This window comes from Macrobrachium nipponense, chromosome 47 (genome assembly GCF_015104395.2).
Source record: "Macrobrachium nipponense isolate FS-2020 chromosome 47, ASM1510439v2, whole genome shotgun sequence".
Taxonomy (NCBI): domain Eukaryota; kingdom Metazoa; phylum Arthropoda; class Malacostraca; order Decapoda; family Palaemonidae; genus Macrobrachium; species Macrobrachium nipponense.
In genome coordinates, this window is record NC_087222.1 from 32,726,201 (window position 1) to 32,745,675 (window position 19,475).

At 39.5% G+C, this 19,475-nt stretch overlaps 1 protein-coding gene across 1 annotated transcript; it reads left to right on the plus strand.

Annotated features, from left to right (window-relative positions):
- Positions 1-4,514, plus strand: LOC135204625 (uncharacterized). Its single transcript, XM_064234773.1, has 2 exons — positions 1-1,220; positions 4,499-4,514. Exons 1-2 carry the CDS (start codon positions 1-3, stop codon positions 4,512-4,514), a joined length of 1,236 nt encoding a protein of 411 aa, XP_064090843.1.
- The last annotated feature ends 14,961 nt before the right edge of the window (positions 4,515-19,475 follow it).

Genomic DNA, 19,475 nt, shown 5'->3' on the forward strand with positions numbered 1-19,475 from the left:
ATGCCACTTGGTTCAGCAGAAATCAGTGGCCAGTATGACGTTGTGAGTTGCCGGGTAGAGATGGGTAATAGAATTGTTCGAATGAAACTAGTTGTTCACGAGAACGTAGACGTCCTGATTCATAACGCAGGTTATGTAAGAGTAAGACAACACCTAGTAGGGAAGGGAGTCACGTTAGCAGAGCCTGACAGTAAGAGCGATAAGTTACAGAACGTGCACATTCTTGTGGGTGCAGACTATTTTAATTATTTCATTATTGGAGTAGAAAAGATCGATGGGATAAGTCTTTTTCTGACCCATAATGGCATGTCGCCATATGGGAGAGTGCCACAGTGGCTATTAGGTCACAAGATAGATCATGTGAGAACACTCAGGGTATGTAGGGTCGCGAGCGAACCAATTGCATTTGGTGTTGATGAATGGTGGTATTTAGATACCTTAGGCATCGCCCCATCTGAGCAGTACACTGTCCGCGAAGCGGAAGCCATGCGAAAGGTTTCGCAGAGTGTAACGAAGAAGCCTGAAGGATATCAGGTTAGCTTGCCGTTCCGTTCAGAAGGTAGGCCAGAAACAAACTTTAGAAATGCTGTAGCACAGCTGGATTCGCTGCAAACCAAATTTCAGAAAGACAAGGAATACCATAATCAATATCAGGGAGTGATCAACAAATACCTGGAGGCAGGATTTATATATGAAGTAAAAGATCCAAAAATAGAAGGATACTACATGCCACATTTCAGCATTAAAAAGGATAGCCGCACGACCCCCCTTAGAATCGTATTCAATGCCTCATCCAAAGCTAAGAATAATAAATCCTTAAATGAATGCCTGTTACCTGGGCCTAATTTAGTAGAGTTGGCCTATAATTTGCTTCTAAACTTCCGAATGAATAAATACGCCATGCTTGCAGACATAAGCAAAGCATTTCATAGAGTACTATTAGATCCCCGTGATGCCAAATATACAAGATTCCTGTGGCGAGAGGTAGCAGGTCGAGCGCTGACCTTTGCTTTCGGAGTCGTGGTATTCGGCATCACGGCTAGTCCCTTTTTGTTACAACAAGTATTGAGTCATCATATTAGTTTAGAAGGAAGACCTGAATTAAGCAAGTCATTTTATGTTGATAACTATGTCAGTACCTTTGAAAGTTTGGATGAGATGAAAAAGGAACAAGAATCTGTCCACACAATTTTGGATAGGGCCAGAATGCCGTTAGAAGGGTGGGCAACAAACAGTATAGCCTTCGATAGCGAGAGAGAGTGGAAGGAACCTGTGAATGTGAGCGTGCTCGAGCTGAGATGGGCTCGAGACGTCGACCGTCTGTGTGTGAAAGAGAGTAAGAGGATTTGTGAATTGGGGGAGGGATGGGTACCTACGAAGCGTAGGGTACTATCTTTGCTAGTATCAATTTACGATCTGCTAGGTCTAGTCAGTCCTTTATTTGTTAGGGGAAAGCTGTTTCTCCAACAACTTTGGGAACAAGAGATTGGATGGGATGACGTGTTATGTAAGGAAAAGGCTAAAGAAGCGCGAGAACTGCTAGCAGAGTTGAAATCAGTCGGTGATTTAACATTTCCTAGAGCGGCAGGAGTCAGAAGATCCGAACTCCATATATTCACCAATGCCAGTAGTAGGGCATACGGTGCTGTAGCGTATGTCAGAGATAAAGAAAGTAACGTAAGATTACTCACCAGCAAAATGAGAATCACTCCGAAAGGGATGCTTAAAATCACCATCCCTAAATTAGAACTTTTAGCTTTGCTGCTAGGTTGTAGGCTAGCGAAAACGATTAAAGGGCTAATAGAGCCACAAGAGATTAGTATCTGATCAGATAGCAAAGTTGCATTAGCCTAGGTGGCATCCTCGGATGCCAAGGACAACAAAAATATCTTTATATCTAACCGTGTGGCGGAAGTTGTTTTTCTCCGCCAGATTTGTGATTTCAGATTGAAGTATGTGCCCAGCAAACAGAATCCTGCTGATGTCTTGTCTAGGGGCGCAACAATCCAGCAATTGCAGCAGAACCCTCTTTGGCGCCAGGGTCCAGAGTTCTTGGGAATCCCATGAGAGCCTGTTCCTTTCAAAGAGGAAGATCTAACAAATATCAGAACCGTGGTAGCGGCGGTGCAGGAACTGAGGGAAGAAACAAGGTCTATTCCCCCAGGAGGGATATGGGAACTACTACTCAGGGAGGTTGAGTTCCGAATTTTGATTAGAGTAACCAGATTAGTGTTAAAGTTTGCAAAAGTGAAAAGGGATCCTTTTCGAGTTCTTGTCTTATTAGAACAAAGATTCTATTTACCTACTGTGTATGCATATTTGGAGGGTGAGGTCAGACCCCCTCATGAGATATTGAATTTTGTGAGGCAATTAAGTTTAATAATAGTAGACAAATTGATTTGCACTAGGGGACGAGTGTCCCAAATTGAAGAGATGAAACATTTGATTCTTTTGCCTGCTAAGGGACACTTAGTCAGAGCATACTTAAAGTATTTGCATTGTTTGCACCTCCATTGTAATGTCAATATGCTAATGGCGATTTTTCGATGCAAATGCTGGACGCCGGGCCTGAGGTCTATTGCTAAGCAAGTTGTACGGAAGTGTCCAGAATGCGTGCTAGCCTTCCAACCGCTGATGAGACAACCACCACCACCCCCCCTGCCGAAGGAAAGGATCACCTTGCAGAAACCATTTGCCGCAGTTGGCGTGGACCACACCGCGGCCATACAAACAGAAACGCGACCAGGCTATATCCTCATCGTGACATGCACGGCCACCAAGGCCGTGTATTTAGATTTCTGCCCCTCCTTGGATGCGGAGGAATTTGTTCTAGCTCTTCGAAGATTCGGTGCTACGCATGGAGCCCCAACCATAATCACTTCTGATAACCACCAAACGTTCAAGACGGCCAGCAACCTCCTTCAGGGACTTTATGGAGAGGATGAAGTCCAGCAGTTCCTGAGGAGGACTGGCGTAGAATGGCAATTTCAAACACCCCGTGCGCCGTGGAAAGGCGGTTTTTTCGAACGTCTGATTGGTGTCACAAAACGTGCCCTTCAGATTGCCCTCAGGAGAAAGTATCTCCCGGAGGCCCACGTATTAACTCTAGTGAAAGAGGCGGAGGCGGTAGTGAATAATAGGCCGTTGATGTATAGCGGTGACAAGTGCAAGGACGAGGTCCTCACCCCCTCTCATTTAGTGCGAGGTCACTTAATTAACTTAATGGCACCTGTTTTGCCAGATGAAGACCTTAATGCTACCTTCACCTCCCGAAGGCTACGAGATCGATATCTTAAACTAACAGACACTTTGAAAGCCTTCCGGGAGAGGTGGAGGAAGGAGTACCTGAGTGCCCTAAGAGCCCGACACGATTGTCAGTCTGGGGAACCCACCAAGCTGCACCCCGGAGACATCGTGTTAGTAAAGCAAGAAAATCAAAAGCAGGCAACGTGGCCCCTTGGACGCGTCGTGGAGACGCACCCGGACGACGATGGCGTCGTGCGTTCGGCCAAGGTATTGTTCTAAGATGTTGAGTCCCTGCGTGCTGTCAGCCACTTGGTCCCCCTGGAACTTGCCCCCTCAGATGACGATGATGGCGTTGGAGACGAACGGCGTGACGATGTTGATGGTGCGACGGAGGAGATGGTGCGTGACGACGACGGCAATGAAGAGGTCTGAGACGAGGGAGCGTACAGCCCAGCAGTAGGTGTTCCTGGAAATGTTGTGACGTCTGGGGACGACCAAGGGATGGCACTGGCTGCAACGCGAACAACCAGCCACAAAGGTTTTGAGTGACAAAGAAGACGCTGACGATATTGGTAACGATTCGAGCGGATACCAATACGGTAAGTGAGGAAGTTGGTTGAAGTTGAAATGAATACTGAAGGGTATTGAGTCGGTTAGTGACGTTTTGACGTTTCAGGTTAGGCGAACAAAGACGTTTCTTGCACGCCCTTTGAGAAAGGCTGCTGCTAAGCAGCGCGAGTTAATGAAGCGCTTAATGGAAAGCGACTATATCTAAGTTATAGCTAGAGACAGTGAAAGAAAAAGGGAAGGTCCCTTATTCTGGTAGGCAGGGAGGGTGGACCCAAGTAAGTGTAGGTGAGTTGAATCCTCAGAGGATGGAAGTGCGTCGGGTTAGCGTAAGGGAGTGGGAGCCCCCTCTTGTGCAAACAAGTCGAGCGTTGTGCAGAGGTAGCCCCCACCCTCAAAGTAAATTACAAAAAATGTATATGAGTCATGAGTACTTCTTATAGAGAAGTGAAAGAGTTTTGAGGGCATGTGTCCCGTGAAAGAGTACATACTGAATCAGTTGTAATCTGTTTTCTTAAAGGCGAATGGCCTGTCGATCTGATTATGCTTGTTGCATACAAAGTTATACATATATGACTGTTTCCTTTTTCATGCCATTGATTGAGTGAAGACAGAGTGCCTTATGAGTGTATATTTCTGTTTCCTTGATTGTGATTTTCCATTTATGCTTTTGATCTTATTGCAGGCCCATTGCCTATTGAGTTTCTGTGCTGATTCATGTCTACTTTATATGTATGGGTACATTTATGTATATATCTGCCATTGATGTTTTATTTGTATGTGACATTGATTACCCCGGGTGTAATGTTGATGTATAATTTCTTTGACATGTCATGTTTTTTTGTGTACTCTGTTAGAGTCGCTGTGGAGTGCTACGCAGCAAACCTGACTGAGTAGTGTAGGAGTGGTTACTCCCCCCCCCCCCCCCCCCCCCACCCCCCCCCCCCCCCCCCCCCCCCCCGAGCTCAGTCTTTCCTGAATTGTCCAACATTTTAACGCCCCATACTTCGGGTGTGGAGTATGTCGTGAATTTCGAACTGATCATTCGAAATCCATTTAACTTCACAAGTGTTGCGTTAAATTGGGGTAAGACTGAGGGATCTCGCGGGCGATTCATTGAACAGAAAGCTGTCCAATACACGACAGTTAAGACGCAATTCCTAAATGCATGGAGGGGAAGGAGCGCATCTTATAGTAAGGAAGACGTTTTGAATTTTCATTAATAAATATAATTTGCTAATCACTAGTACGAGATAAATTATCTGTGTAGAGATTTGGAGCTAAGGACTCCGTAGCCATTCAAGAATTTGCAGATTACGGCTTTCAGCCAGAACTTTGAGTCAATTCCTTGATCCTAAATGATAACGTAACAGTCATATTTAACATTCAGGAGTAAAATAGATTAAGTGATTTCCGTAATGTCTAAATAAACCATGATTCTCGCCTGAATTACAAGGATTCTGTAGTTCACGCGGGAAAGCGTAAGTTTCTTTTGAAGAAGGGCGAAGCAACACTTCATTCCTGCCCAGACCGTGAACCGTGTAAGTACCGTGAAATTTGTTTGTCTCAATTCTCCGACTCCCAGCTATCGCCATGCTAGGTCGAATTCCGTCGTAACTGTAAGTTAACTTTATCCACGTATAGATGTGTCATCCCTGCGATGAGGGACTCGATTTATGCAGCAAACAAAAGCTGCCAGTGTAAGAATGTTGTTTGTTTGTGATATTGAGTAAATGGGTCTCGTATTGTGCAGAATTTTCGTCCAGTCGTGGACTTAGTGCTTTACAAGCACGTGATATCAAAGATCCTATGTGCTACCACATGAAAAAGCCATGAGAGTTTTCAGGTTCCTTGAATTAAATTAGTGAGAGTAGTAAGAAACTGCGTGTACTGTGGAATTCTGCTAGGAACTTTAGTTTCAGTGTATTGTTGATGTATTTAAATGTTTATTTTTCGTAATAAAACTGTTTTGTTGACCAAATTTTATTGAATCTCACCCTGATAGTTTTAGAGTGCGCGCCTCCTCAAGGCCTTGTCATCGGCCCAGAACATCCGGGCACGAATCATAAAAAAAAATAATAATAATAAAAGTCGAAGAAATTCCTGACAGTAGTATTAATGTTTAATTTTAAATACCCAGACTTTACTATAGATTCCTTAAAAGGAGCTATTCTGAATGGTTATATAAATAATAAGTCTATTAATGCATTGTATCACCAAAAAGGCATCAACTTGCACTAGCTTCCTTAAAAAGAAACAAAGGAATCATGATCATGAGAGCTGACAAAGGAGGAGCTACAGTAGTCATGAACACAAGTGATTATTTGAAGGCTTGGAAAAGCTTAATACCATTTCCAAGGTAATCACTTAACAGTAGTTTTAGCTCCTTGTTTATGACTTTGATATTTTCGTTTTGCATATCAAACTCGTCTCTAATGTAACTGAGGGTGTATCCATAACTGTATCTAGACCAGCTTTAATATCAGGAGCTATGAAAGAAAACTCTGCTACCTTTTCTGATACTTGAGGTGTGCTTTTGCCATCTGAAGTATCCGTTTATATTTCAGTAAATACTTAGAGATACAATTGACGTTGTTAGAATATTAAACTTTTATTTATGATGAATTGGTAATGCTGATTATACGCTTGGGTGCAGTCATTTGTTTTACCCATAATTCTTGCGTTATGATGTGCGTGGCATGACGCCACTTTTGAAAGTAGTGTAACCGGCAAGTTGATCGCCGAAGGTACTCTGTACTGCTGTATCTCCCACATTCTCCATTAAAGTGACTTATTTATGAAGTGATTGCTTATTCAATAACCCACCATCATGTCCTCGTCGGTCACAGGTTATGGGCCCAGCTCAAGCAAGAGGAACTTGTATTTTGATGGTGATGAGGAGAAATATGAGATGTGGGAGATAAAATTTCTAGCCCATCTGAGACTTCGAAAGCTTATCCTAGACGAAAGTGAAGATCGAACTTCAGCAGAATTCATCGACAAAAATGCTGACATTTTCGCCGAGATCGTTCAAGTTCTAGATGACAAGAGTCTCCAATTAATAATGAGAGATGCAGTCAACGATGGAAGAAAGGCATTAGCGATTCTACGGGACCATTACCAAGGTACAGGCAAACCAAGAATCATCTCCCTCTACACGGAGCTGACGTCACTGAAAATGAGAGGGGAAGAATGTGTGACAGATTATTTTCTTCGAGCTGAGACAACTTCTACTTCATTAAAGTCAGCTGGTGAGACGATCAGCGACAGCCTTCTTATTGCTATGGTATTGAAGGGTCTTCCAGAGGAATTTACTCCATTTATTACTGTTGTTATGCAGAAGGATAGTGAGCCTACGTTTCTGGAATTCAAGTCTTTGCTACGGAGTTATGAAGAAAGCCTGAGGAGTCGAGAGGCACATAGGCCTAATGTAATGAGTGAGAACGTCCTTAAGGTGAATTATAAAAATCCTGATTTTCAGTGTGGTGGGTCTGCCAGTGGCTCATCAGTAAGGTGCTTACTCATGTGTAAGCCTGGACATAAGTCTTTTGAGTGTAGGTTGAAGAAAGACAGAGGTAAGTGGTGCAAAGAATGCAAAACCATTACACACAATTTTGATGAATGTAGAAAGGCTAATAGGCCTGCTAGATTTTCTAGTGCAACTGTGAATGTTTGTAAGCCTAGATCCACTAATAATTATAGTGATGAAGAATGTTGTTTCAAAATAAGTTGCTCTGTTGATAACATACCTGCAGATGTATGTAATGTTCTTGTTGATTGTGGTGCTACTACCCACATCATTACTGATAAATCCAAGTTTAAGTGATGAAGACTTTGAGGAATCAAAACATATGGTTGAACTTGCAGATGGTGCAAGATGCAAGAATATTGTTAAAGGTAAAGGTAAAGCTAAAATTGTACTTTAGAATACAAATGGTATAAACAAAATGTTGTTCTTGATAATGCCTTGTATATTCCTACTTTTAAGCAGAATATATTTTCTGTACAATCAGCTGTTAGTAAAGGAGCTACAGTAAGCTTTAATCCTAATCATTCTGAGTTGATAAGCTCAAATGGTGTGTCTTTTGAAATAAATAAGAAAGGTAAGCTGTATTATCTAAATAATGTAAGCTCATGTAAATCTCGTTCACTAGAGGAGTGGCATAAGGTTTTGGGACACTGCAATGTTAAAGACATTTTGAAGTTAGAAGATAAAGCTGAAGGTATGAAAATTAGTGACAAAAGTAATTTTGATTGCATAACTTGTCATGAGGGTAAAATGCATTTATCTAGGAACAGATTACCAGATGAGAGAGCAAAGAGTAAAATGGACCAATGAGTATTGAATCAAGGGAAAAATCTAAATATTGTATTGTTTTTGTGGATGATTATTCAGGGTCTGTTTTTGTTTATTTCTTGAAACAGAAAAGTGATGCACTTAATGCTACTAAGAAATTCCTTGCTGATACTAGTTCTTATGGTGTTGTTAAAAGATTAAGATGTGATAATGGAGGAGAATTTACTTCTTCAGAATTTAAAGAATTTCTGGTAAGTAATAAGATTAAACAAGAATTTTCTTCACCAAATTCACCACACCAAAATGGTACTGCTGAGAGGATGTGGCGTACATTGTTTGAAATGGCTAGATGTCTCTTAATTGAAGCAAAGCTACCAAAATTCATAAGGAATTATGCTGTTAGGGCAGCTGTTTATATAAGGAATAGATGCTATAATTCTAGACTAGATAAAACCCCATATGAAGTGTTAATGTCTAAGAAGCCTAAACTTGAAAATATGCATATTTTTGGTTCCCTGTGTTATGCTTATGTAGAAAAGAAAGCTAAGCTTGACCCAAGATGTGAAAAGGGAATATTTGTTGGCTATGATTCATACAGTCCTGCTTATCTTGATATTATCCAGGAACTGACAGTTTGAGAAAGGTTAGGTAGTACATTTTACTGATAAATTCAATTTTGATAAATCCCAATGTCTAAAGGAAGGTGGTGAATCAGAAGATAGTGAATCGGATTCTGATAATGAGAATGTCATTTCCAATGAAAAGAAAACTGTTAATGATAATCAAAGTGATCCTGTTTCTAAACCTATCCTTGTTGAAGATGAGCATAGTGAAATTAATGCAGATTTGACTGAAACTGAAAGGGAAGGTGAGTCCCGTTATCCAAGTAGGGAGCGAACTGCTCCCAAATATCTTGAAGAATATGTTGATCCTGATAATGTTGATTTACTGGGCTATTCTGTTCATTATTGTTGTAAAGTAACTGAAATTCCTGAAAGCTATAGAGAGGCATTAAATTCACATGTGGCTCACAAATGGAAAGCTGCAATGGATGATGAAATTCAATCTTTAAGAGATAACAATACTTATGAATTGTGTAGTTTACCAAACAACCGTTGTATTGTAGGTGGACGATGGGTATATGCCATTAAAGAAGGGTTAAATGGTGAAGAGCAATATAAAGCTCGCTATGTTGCAAAAGGGTATTCTCAAATTGAAGGTGTTGATTATACTAATACTTTTTCTCTTACTGTGCGTATGACCTCAATTAGAATGCTTATGCAATTGGCAGTACAACATGATTTAATTGTGCATTGTATGGATTTTAAAACTGCCTATCTTAATTCTGATATTGATTGTGAAATATTTGTTCAACAGCCTGAAGGTTACAATGAAACTGGTAGTAATAATGAACAATTGGTTTGGAAACTGAATAAATCTCTGTATGGTTTAAAGCAATCGGGCAGAAATTGGAATAATATGCTCCATGATTTCTTAATCCAAAATAATTTTGAGCAGTCATTAAGTGATCATTGTGTGCATGTCAATAAAAGACATAACTCACATGTAATTATTTTGGTTTGGGTTGATGATATGATCATTGCCAGTAGTAATGAGAAAGCTCTGTTTGACACTAAACGTGTATTATTTCATAGATTTAAGATGAAAGATTTAGGGAAACTTTCATGGTTTTTGGTGTTGACTGTTGAGTTTGTTTTTTGATTACCATGATGCATATATTTGTTTGATGTGTAGTAATTTGCAGATTGATGAGAATAAAAGTTTATGAGGGGGTGTTAGAATATTAAACTTTTATTTATGATGAATTGGTAATGCTGATTATACGCTTGGGTGCAGTCATTTGTTTTACCCATAATTCTTGCGTTATGATGTGCGTGGCATGACGCTGCTTTTGAAAGTAGTGTAACCGGCAAGTTGATCGCCGAAGGTACTCTGTACTGCTGTATCTCCCACATTCTCCATTAAAGTGACTTATTTATGAAGTGATTGCTTATTTAATAACCCACCATCATGTCCTCGTCGGTCACAGACGTGACAGTAAATCAGCCCCAAAAACACTTGATACATCTTGCAAGTGACAAGTGCGAGTGAAAACACCATCTTGTAAGTACAAAGTGGCTTTCAAAAACTTTTCAGCTCATGGGCTCTCACTTATTCTATACTTCTGGTAAATATGCTCATGAGATTTCTGGTTACAGATAATGCATAAATGGTCTAGAGAAGAAGTAACACTTGCTTGATGACTGTGGTGTCGTGATCGTTTCCTTGCAGCAGATTTCCTAAGATTTCACTCTTCAGTCGATTGAAATAAAAACATAAATGGCAAAACAGGATCCCGGAATATCCTTATGATGAAGTTACTGCAATAGCGAGGTGATGTGGCTGGATTCTACAAGAACATCTTTTACTTGTCTTCGTGGAGTCGGCTGCTAAAATCCGAGAGCTTCACCTTTCCACCCTAGAAGAAAACTCGGGAGGAGTATATTGCATAACACAGTGTCACATCTACAAAATTACAGGGTTACGTAACAAACATCAATTTAAAAACAAACATCAAGTGCTTTAATCGTAAACCAACATACAAAAAAAAGGGGTTTCGTCCAGAAGGCAAGCATAAATTATTGGCATATGGCCTTACAATAAAAAAATAATATATATAGTCTCCACAGGAAGAAGTTTGACACACTGTAATGATACGTCATCTAATTTTATAGAGATTGACAAAATTTGCAAAAAAAGTGGTTTATTACTTTGAATATCAATGTACTAATTTATACAAACTCATTGCTATAGTTAATATAATAAAAACTACTTCTGTGGAGCAAAATAATCATATATCATCCTATTTTCATAGAAACTGCGAAATACTTCAAAACAAGTACTCATAAAAACTAGGAAATTTTATTCAAGGGGAATAAATGGCAATTTTTGACATTCTCCCCCAAGAAGAATCATAATTAAAAGTAATTACAACTGCACCCAAATTTTAAATCAAATATACATTTAGAGTACATCCATAGAAATTAAATCCTTTCTCTCTTGATCACAGCGGATTGCTGCACAGATATAAAAGCCTAGATGCCGCATTGGCCGCTAGCTGAATAGGCTGGCGCACGTCATCAGGCCCGCCATCTTGGCGCGGTAATTCAAACAATGCAGCAGGCTGCAGTATATGACGTTTTTTCGATACTATTCGCTTAATATTGCACGGATTTTCTTGTCTGATGGCTCGTTACAAAGCTTACATAATTCCCTGCAAGGATCTAATAAAATAAAGTTGTTCCTTATTGTTTGAAAGTTAACTTACAATGACTTTGTTTTAGCAGGTAGGGGGAAGGGGGCTAGTTGTACACAAATGTTAATATTTACCCATAACTATTGCTGTAAACAATCATTTGAAATGCTGTGATAAGACAGCCTACGAAAAAAAAAAAATGGTTAAAACAATATTGTTTAAGGGCCATTAGGTCAATAGGGTAAATCGTGTATGTTGGGCACTAATTTGATGTTTCTCGATTTCTTTCACTGCATTATAGCAATGTAATATTAAAGTGTTAATCTGGTCCTTGTAATAAGAACTAAATGGCCAAGCAAGGCACATAATGAGTTTTTGTTGATGTTTTGATGTAGCCTGCTAATTTCATATCAATGCATATAGATTATCATTACAGTGTAGTATCATTAAACTGTTGGAAACCGCAATGAAAAAAAATTTGTTTAAACTGCTGGGAATATTTATAAATAAATGCACAGTTGTACAATAAATGTTATATATACATTCAATGTAAGAACAAATATCATGAAAATAAATCATTGTGCAATACATTTTGAGAGTTGTTACTTCAAAGTATAGGCTTAAAGACCCATAAGCCACCCATAACTTTAAATTTACATGTGTGACCAAACCAATGAACAGTTAGCTGAAAAAAAATTAGACTGGCCTTATGATTGTGGCCTAGGCTGAAAGGCTCGGTAGGGGGTGGGGGGGGGGGGGGGGTGGGGGGGGGGGGGGGGGGGTACTATGACCGGGTATACAGGATTGCTCGTCAGGATTGGCTCATTTTGGCAATTTTGGTCTATAGATGGGTCCCCTTCTGGAAGGGTAGAAGTATAGAGATGGCCCAGACCCTTATCCCAAATAAGGTATAATAATTTGGGTCCTTGACAACACCGGTCTAGAGATGAGCTATATTGAACTGTTAATGCTTGACCATAATGATATATCCTAGTCTGAGCAAATTAAAGGTAGTTTTTGTGAAAAATTTAAGTTCTATATAATTATTTCACCATATAAAATTAGGTCTAGAGATAGGTCACTTTTGCCACTAGACGAGGTCTCTTGATACCCGCTAAATTTTCCAAAGCCAGGTCTAGAGGTCAGAATTCACTGAGGAGCATCCCATTCCAAATAATTGGAAGAACCCCCACCCCCCCAGGCTCAAAGGAGCAGGCAGATATGCAAAGGCTAGATAACACAGAAATCCTAGTTATTCTAGGGCCTACTGTAGTTTATTTTAGGCTCAACCCTACAGTTTTATGACTTAAACTTGTAGGCCTGTGCCAAAAATTATATTGGGGAATTTTTTAACAGAGCACTTCGAGAGACAAAGATTTTACTTAAGTTGCACAGATCCATAGCTGTAGGCCTACTTTAGTAATCTGTCTTATCACAGCATTTCAAATTATTGTTTACAGCAATAGTTATGGGTGAATATTAACATTTGTGTACAACTAGCCCCCATTCCCCCTACCTGCTAAAACAAAGTCATTGCAAGTTAACTTTCAAACAATAAGGAACAACTTTATTTTTATTAGATCCTTGTAGGGAATTATGTAAGCTTTGTAACGAACCATCAGACAAGAAAATCCGTGCAATATTAAGCGAATAGTGGCGAAAAAAACGTCATATACTGCAGCCTGCTGCATTGTTTGAATTACCGCGCCAAGATGGCGGATCTGATGACGTATGTCCGGCCGGCCGATGCGGCATCTAGGCTTTTATATCTATGGGATTGCTGCTGCACGCCGAGGTCTAGACTCTAGTATCATTTAGAGGCCACAATATCTGGCTCCTGAGTTACAACACTATCAAATTCCTTCTCGGGTAATTCCAAAAGTAAGAGCTTTGTGATTGATCTCATGTATTGTTTATTATTCACTCTCACTTCTACAGACCTAATCACACCATCAGACGACGGGAACAGCTGGGTAACCTTACCCAATGAGAGGAGGGATCTATAGCCTTTACCCAGATGATCTTCTAAGTCTACCATCATTATGTCCACAACTTTCACATTTGCAGAGAGGTTATTACTAGAATTATTATGTCTCTCTCTCAAGGACACTAAATAGTCTCTTTCCCAAGAGTTCTCAAATTTCCTTAGCACTGATGATAATCTAAAATAGTGTGCTCTAAGATCACTTGAACTCATGAAATCTGGGTCATCAGTTGCTAAATTGTTAAGAGGAGGGGAAATACAAACATTTCGCCCATAAAGTAACATGGAGGGAGTCAAAGCCTCACAATCTCGATCAGAGGAGAGATAAGTCAGTGGTCTAGAATTTATTGTAATGATGGAAATCATTCATTTAGCATTTATGACAGTGGAAATTGGTGGACTGGAAAAAAGAATTGGTTTTCATCTTATCGAGATGTTAAGTTAGCCACTCTATGGAGGAGTTATCGAAGTTCCATTTGACAACGTCTGTGTGTATGTGTTAGAGAGAGAGAGAGAGTAATTGGTAGTTGGATGGTTAACGACTGTATTGGCTGTTGGTGCTGGGTTGTCTGCTGGTGCTGGTAGAGATCTGAGTTGTGTTTTTGAGTGAGGTTTTCAGTCAGTCTTTAGTAAGAACTGGTGAGGTTTATTAGTGACGGCAGCGGTCTTTGAAGGCATTGGGAGTTCGTTGAGTTTTGTGTGTTTTTGTTTGTTATTGTGATTGTTAGGTTGGTGTTGTTTGATTAGGGTTGTTGTGCCTGTGCTGTTGTGATTTTTGTGTTTGTGCAGTGGTCTTTTGTTGTGATATGTGAGGTTGTGTTTCTTGGTTGGTTGCTGTGTTGTTTGGTGGTTATGTTCTTTGGTTGTTGTTGTGCAGTGGTTTTTTGTTGTGATATGTGAGGTTGTGTTTCTTGGTTGGTTGCTGTGTTGTTTGGTAGTTGTGTTCTTGGGTTGTTTTTGAGTTGTTTTGTGGTTGTGTTCCTTGGTGGTTGTTGTGTAGTTGTGGTCCTTGGTGGTTGTTCTTGGTTGTTGTTGTTGGTGTTGTTGTTGTGTCCTCGATCAGCGGACAGCACAGGATAGCCCCGGAGTAACTGGAATGTTGGTAAGTATGTGTGTTTTGTGTTGTTTTTGTTTTGTTTTGTTTTTGTGTAGTTGTTAAGTCAACTGTCCTGCTGTATTCTGAAGTGTAAAGTAGAAAGTGTGACTGGGGTGAGCTGGGCAGCTGGACTGATTACCTAGGTTAATGTGTGGGGGGGGGGAGGATTCTGCAGTTTTTTTTCTAGCTTGTGATCCCGCTACAACTCGAAGTTGAGATTGTCTATGATCGAGTGTATGTACGTAACTACGTAACTGTAACCAAGTGCGCAGTTGCACAAGATGAAATTGCTCTGTTCGAGACAAGTACGGCAACGCTGAGGGGAAACGAATGTATCTCCCCTTATATTCATTTGAAATGACTTATTTCTCCCTTGTAAAAGGTATGCACTTGTCGTAGTTTATAATGTATATGTTGCCATAACATTTGGTAGTGCTTCTTTATACTTCTACTTTGATATAACTGCCGATTGCCAAGAATTGTTATGGTACTGTTACGTAAGTTGCACCATGTTGAGCTTGCAGCTTGGTGCAATTGTACCATCAATTAAATGTAGGCTAAGATGTGAATTAGTCTTCCATATGTTTATAAAAATGTCAGTTCTATAGTAAATTCCACCAATGTTATGCATATAAAGTCAGGCTAACTGCGATGTGTAACAGTAAAGTTAGGCATGAGTAGCATAGCCTAAAGGCCTAACGACTGCATGCTCTTTGGCACGAGATTGCCATCCTAAATGAACTGTTTGTATTACAGGGAACCAGTATAGGGGCCCAGTGTAAGAACCTGTATAGGGGCCCAATGTAAGAACCAGTATAAGAATCGGTGTTGGTTCTAACTGGTATTGAATTAGTACAGCTAGGAATAAGCTGCTTTTACAATGTATCCACCTACTGTTAAGAAGAAATATTTAAAAAAACCCCGGGAGCCAGCCTTTCCCTCATCCCTTATTACAACAATGAAGATTCGAGCGTCTCCGACGTCAAGTACCAGTTCCAACTAAGGATAGGCCAAGAAGTAATATAGCCCTAGGCTATGAGGTACCTTTATATTAGCCTATGGTTTGAATTGTTATGTATAGGCTAGTCTGAGTTAATTGTCCTAAAATGTATGGTAGCCTCCGAATGTTTAAGTCAGGACAATTAACAAATCAATACTGTATACATATGCAGTATAGTAAATACATGAGTCATAAGAATATCAACACATTAAGAGAGATATTTATACTCTTACATATGGTGACAGCGGTGTAGGATGTATTTATCTGTTATAGATAGGTATATCCAACCTCACGTCCTAAAGTTGGTCATGAAACCCTTATTTCTGTACTTATTTTCAGGTATTATAGCCTAACCCTGTGAGTATGCCTATGTCACTCTTGCTTAGGTACTGTTAGCCTATTGTATTGTAGCCTATGTTGATTATTATACCTGTGTTCCTATTATAACATAGCCTGCAAAATGAAGGGTGATGTAGAGAGAGAAGACTTTCATGATAATTTGTTGTCTGCCATGGATACTCAGGGTTGTCAAATGCAACAGTTGTGTGATCAGCTTATTGACATGAAAAGGGAAATAGCTAATTTATCCAACTCCGCACCTGTCACTTCCACACCATCCAATTCTAACAGGGTTAATAGTTCAGTCATTAACCCATTTGTCACATTAGACAGAGCAGACATAACAGTGACACCACACAATAACCCAGCTTCACTATTTACACACAATTTATCTAACATGGTCAATAACCCCTTTGTTCCAGTAGGAAACCTGAATAACCCTATTGATAATCATGCTAAGGGATTTGTATTGAAACCTAAGGATATTTCAATGTTGAAATTGTTAGAATTACAAGGTGTTGGAACTGATAACAGACTTGCTAGATTTTTTAGTCAAGTAGAATTCTGTGTTTCTGCAGATACTGATAGAATCCAAGTAGCACTTACCAAAGTGGAACAAGAAATTGCAACTCTATTAACTGCTGAAATGGTAAAAAGGGGAAATAACATATCTTGGAGTCAGTATAAGGACATACTGAATCACCACTTTGCTTGTTCAGCCAATATTACACAGGCTTGGCAGGAAATTGAAATGGAACGTTATAGTATAGACGAAGCCCCTAGACCATTTGTTAACAGAATGAAATGTAAATTGTCTGCTTTTGAAATGAAATTTCCTAAGGATTCCCTTCCCAAAGTTGACAGTCTTGTGAAAAAGAAACTGTATAGAGGACTTAGCAGTACATCCCAGGAAAGACTCAAGGATTTCGTGGATGATAGGATACCCTTAGAAAGATTCATTGAATTTGTGGAATATGAGTATCATCTAGCTACCATAAGTGGGGATGTTACCCAAAGTAAAGTTTTTCCTGTTAATAATTGCAATTCCCAACCACAGCCTGTAGTAAATAGTAATGCAAATACAACCACAGAATTGCAAGATCTGAAGAAGCAAATTAGTGATTTGTCTAACAAATTAAAGAAGTTTAGTAGGAATAAAGAAAACAATCAGTACTGTGCTTACTGTAAGGTCAGAGATCACAAACTTTCTGAATGTCCACGTAACCCTCCAAAAGGTGTTTGTTTTGATTGTCACAAACCAAATTGTAAAAGAGGTTCAGCAAAATGTCCAGGGCCTGTTAAGAATGAATGACTAAGCCCAAATGGCAGGTCTCCTTCTATCAATTTGATGATTAACAATGTAATGTGTTGTGCCTTAATTGATACTGGTAGTGAAGTATGTTTAGCACAGAAGCAACTCATAGAAACTTTAGGTTTACATTGTAATCAGATGAGAATATACCACAACTTACTGGAGTTACTCAACATGTTCTCCCTGTTCTTGGTACAGTGTATTTGGATGTTCACATTGGTTCCAGGGTGGTTACCCATTTGTTTTCTGTTGTTCCTGATGGTTATCTGGACACAGACTTACTGTTGGGAGCTGATTTGATTAGGTCTGCACCAATGACATGGGATGATGCACATAAAATTATTATTTGGGATAGACATATTTATCTAGTAAGGTATATGAAACCTAGACCATCTAATAAAAGGGTCAGGCAGATTAAAGTACTTCAACCTAATGTTCCTCATAAAGCTCAGGTTAGACTTAAAAGGAAACTTATTCTACCTCAGTATATAGCTGGTATTTATCCCTTACCTGTAGATGAACCTCCTAACACATTGTTAGAATTTGTACCTGAAGTTAAGGAGTGTCAAACTCAGTCTGCACTATGCCTTAAGGTTAATGATGCTCAGGAAGTGTTTTTGCCACTTGTCATTAATACTAAAGCCAGGATGACAATGAAGGTTGGAAGTCTATTAGGGTATTATGGGATAATCGTTGAAGACATTGATCAGCCAGTTCCAAAATGCAGGAAAACTAGAATTCAGAATTATTTAGTTCCTCCTAGTGTCAATGTTGATATCAAGTCAGGCAATACTAGAGAAGAAAAGCTTAAGTATTTGCTTTCTAGCAAGATAATTCCCATCTTACCGCTGGTCAACAAGCAGAATTAAGTGACATGTTGGTTGTCAATAATTCAGTGTTCATCCTTGAAGAAAAAGAATTGGGAAAGTTTAAAGATGTACAAGCTCATATTGCTGTAAGTGATCCACAGCCAATTAGGTCTCCCATATATCAATACCCTGAAAAAGCCAAAACCCTTATTGCCACCATGTTAGAAGATATGGAAAAGAGAGGAATAATAGAACCCTCCAGTGCTGCATGGCTTAGCCCTATTGTACTTGTTAGGAAACCTGATCATACTCAGAGAATGTGCCTTGATTACCGTAAAGTGAACACACACCTCCAGGTTGATATTCACCCTTTACCTAGATTAGAAGAAATGGTAGAAACAGCTGCAGGAAACCATTATTATGCTTCCTTAGATATGAAAGATGCATATTATCAAGTGGAATTAGATGAAGAGAGTAGAGATTTAACAACTTTTAGCGATGGAGTTTCACTGTATAGGTTCAAACACCTTCCTTTTGGATTAAGTTGCAGTCCAGCTATATTTTCATGTATCATGTCTAATATCTTGGCTCCTCTTATTAAGAAAGGGTGGGTTAAGTATTACTTAGATGATATTGTGGTTTGGGCTCCCAGTTTTCCAATCTTGTTGAAAAGATTAGACCAACTATTCAAACTTTTCAGTGAAAGAGGAGTGAAGTTAAATCTAAGGAAATGTCAGATAGGCCAAAAGGAAATAAAATTCTTAGGTCACATAATTTCCAAGGATGGTTGTAGACCATCTCCAGACAATATCAGTGCCATCCAAGAAATGAAACCCCCTAATAATGTCAAGGAAACTAGGAGATTTCTAGGAATGTGTGGTTTTTACAGAAAACACATTAAGGATTATGCTAAAATTGCTGTTCCCTTGACTAATCTCTTAAAAGATAAAGAACCCTTTTTGTGGACCAAAGATTGTCAGTCCAGCTTTGAACAGATGAAACAAGCATTAATCACTGCTCCAGTGCTAGTAAAGGCTCAGATGACCAAACCCTTTGAATTATTCACTGATGCTAGTTTAGATCATGTAGGTGCTGTTTTGATGCAGAGACAAGATGGTCAGTTAAAACCCATTGGATATTTCTCTAAGAAACTGAAACCAGAGCTACAGTACCACTGACAGAGAAGCACTTGCTATTGTCTTAGCTTGTCGTAGATTCCATCATTTTCTTTGGGGTGTTCCATTTACCATTCACACAGATCATCAGCCTCTAGTTTCAGTGTTCAAGAGAAAAACAAAGTCACCTAGAATGAGCAGATGGGTAATTGAAATGCAGGATTACCGTTTCAAGGTAGAATATAGGCCAGGTAAAGATAACCAGGTGGCAGATCAACTAAGTAGACCAGTCAGAGCAGTCTTTCATCGGAGTAGGGACAATTATCTTGGTCTGAGCAAAGATGAGTTCAAAGAAAAGCAGTTAGAGGAAACAAGGTGGGCGGAACTAATAACTTTTCTAGAAGGTGGTAACTTACCGCGCAAAGGGTTTCCTAGAACTTTGATTAATCAGTTC

What these genes read in the sequence shown, in the direction of transcription:
- LOC135204625 (XM_064234773.1), top strand. Translation starts at nt 1, where the DNA reads ATGCCACTTGGTTCAGCAGAAATCAGTGGCCAGTATGACGTTGTGAGT.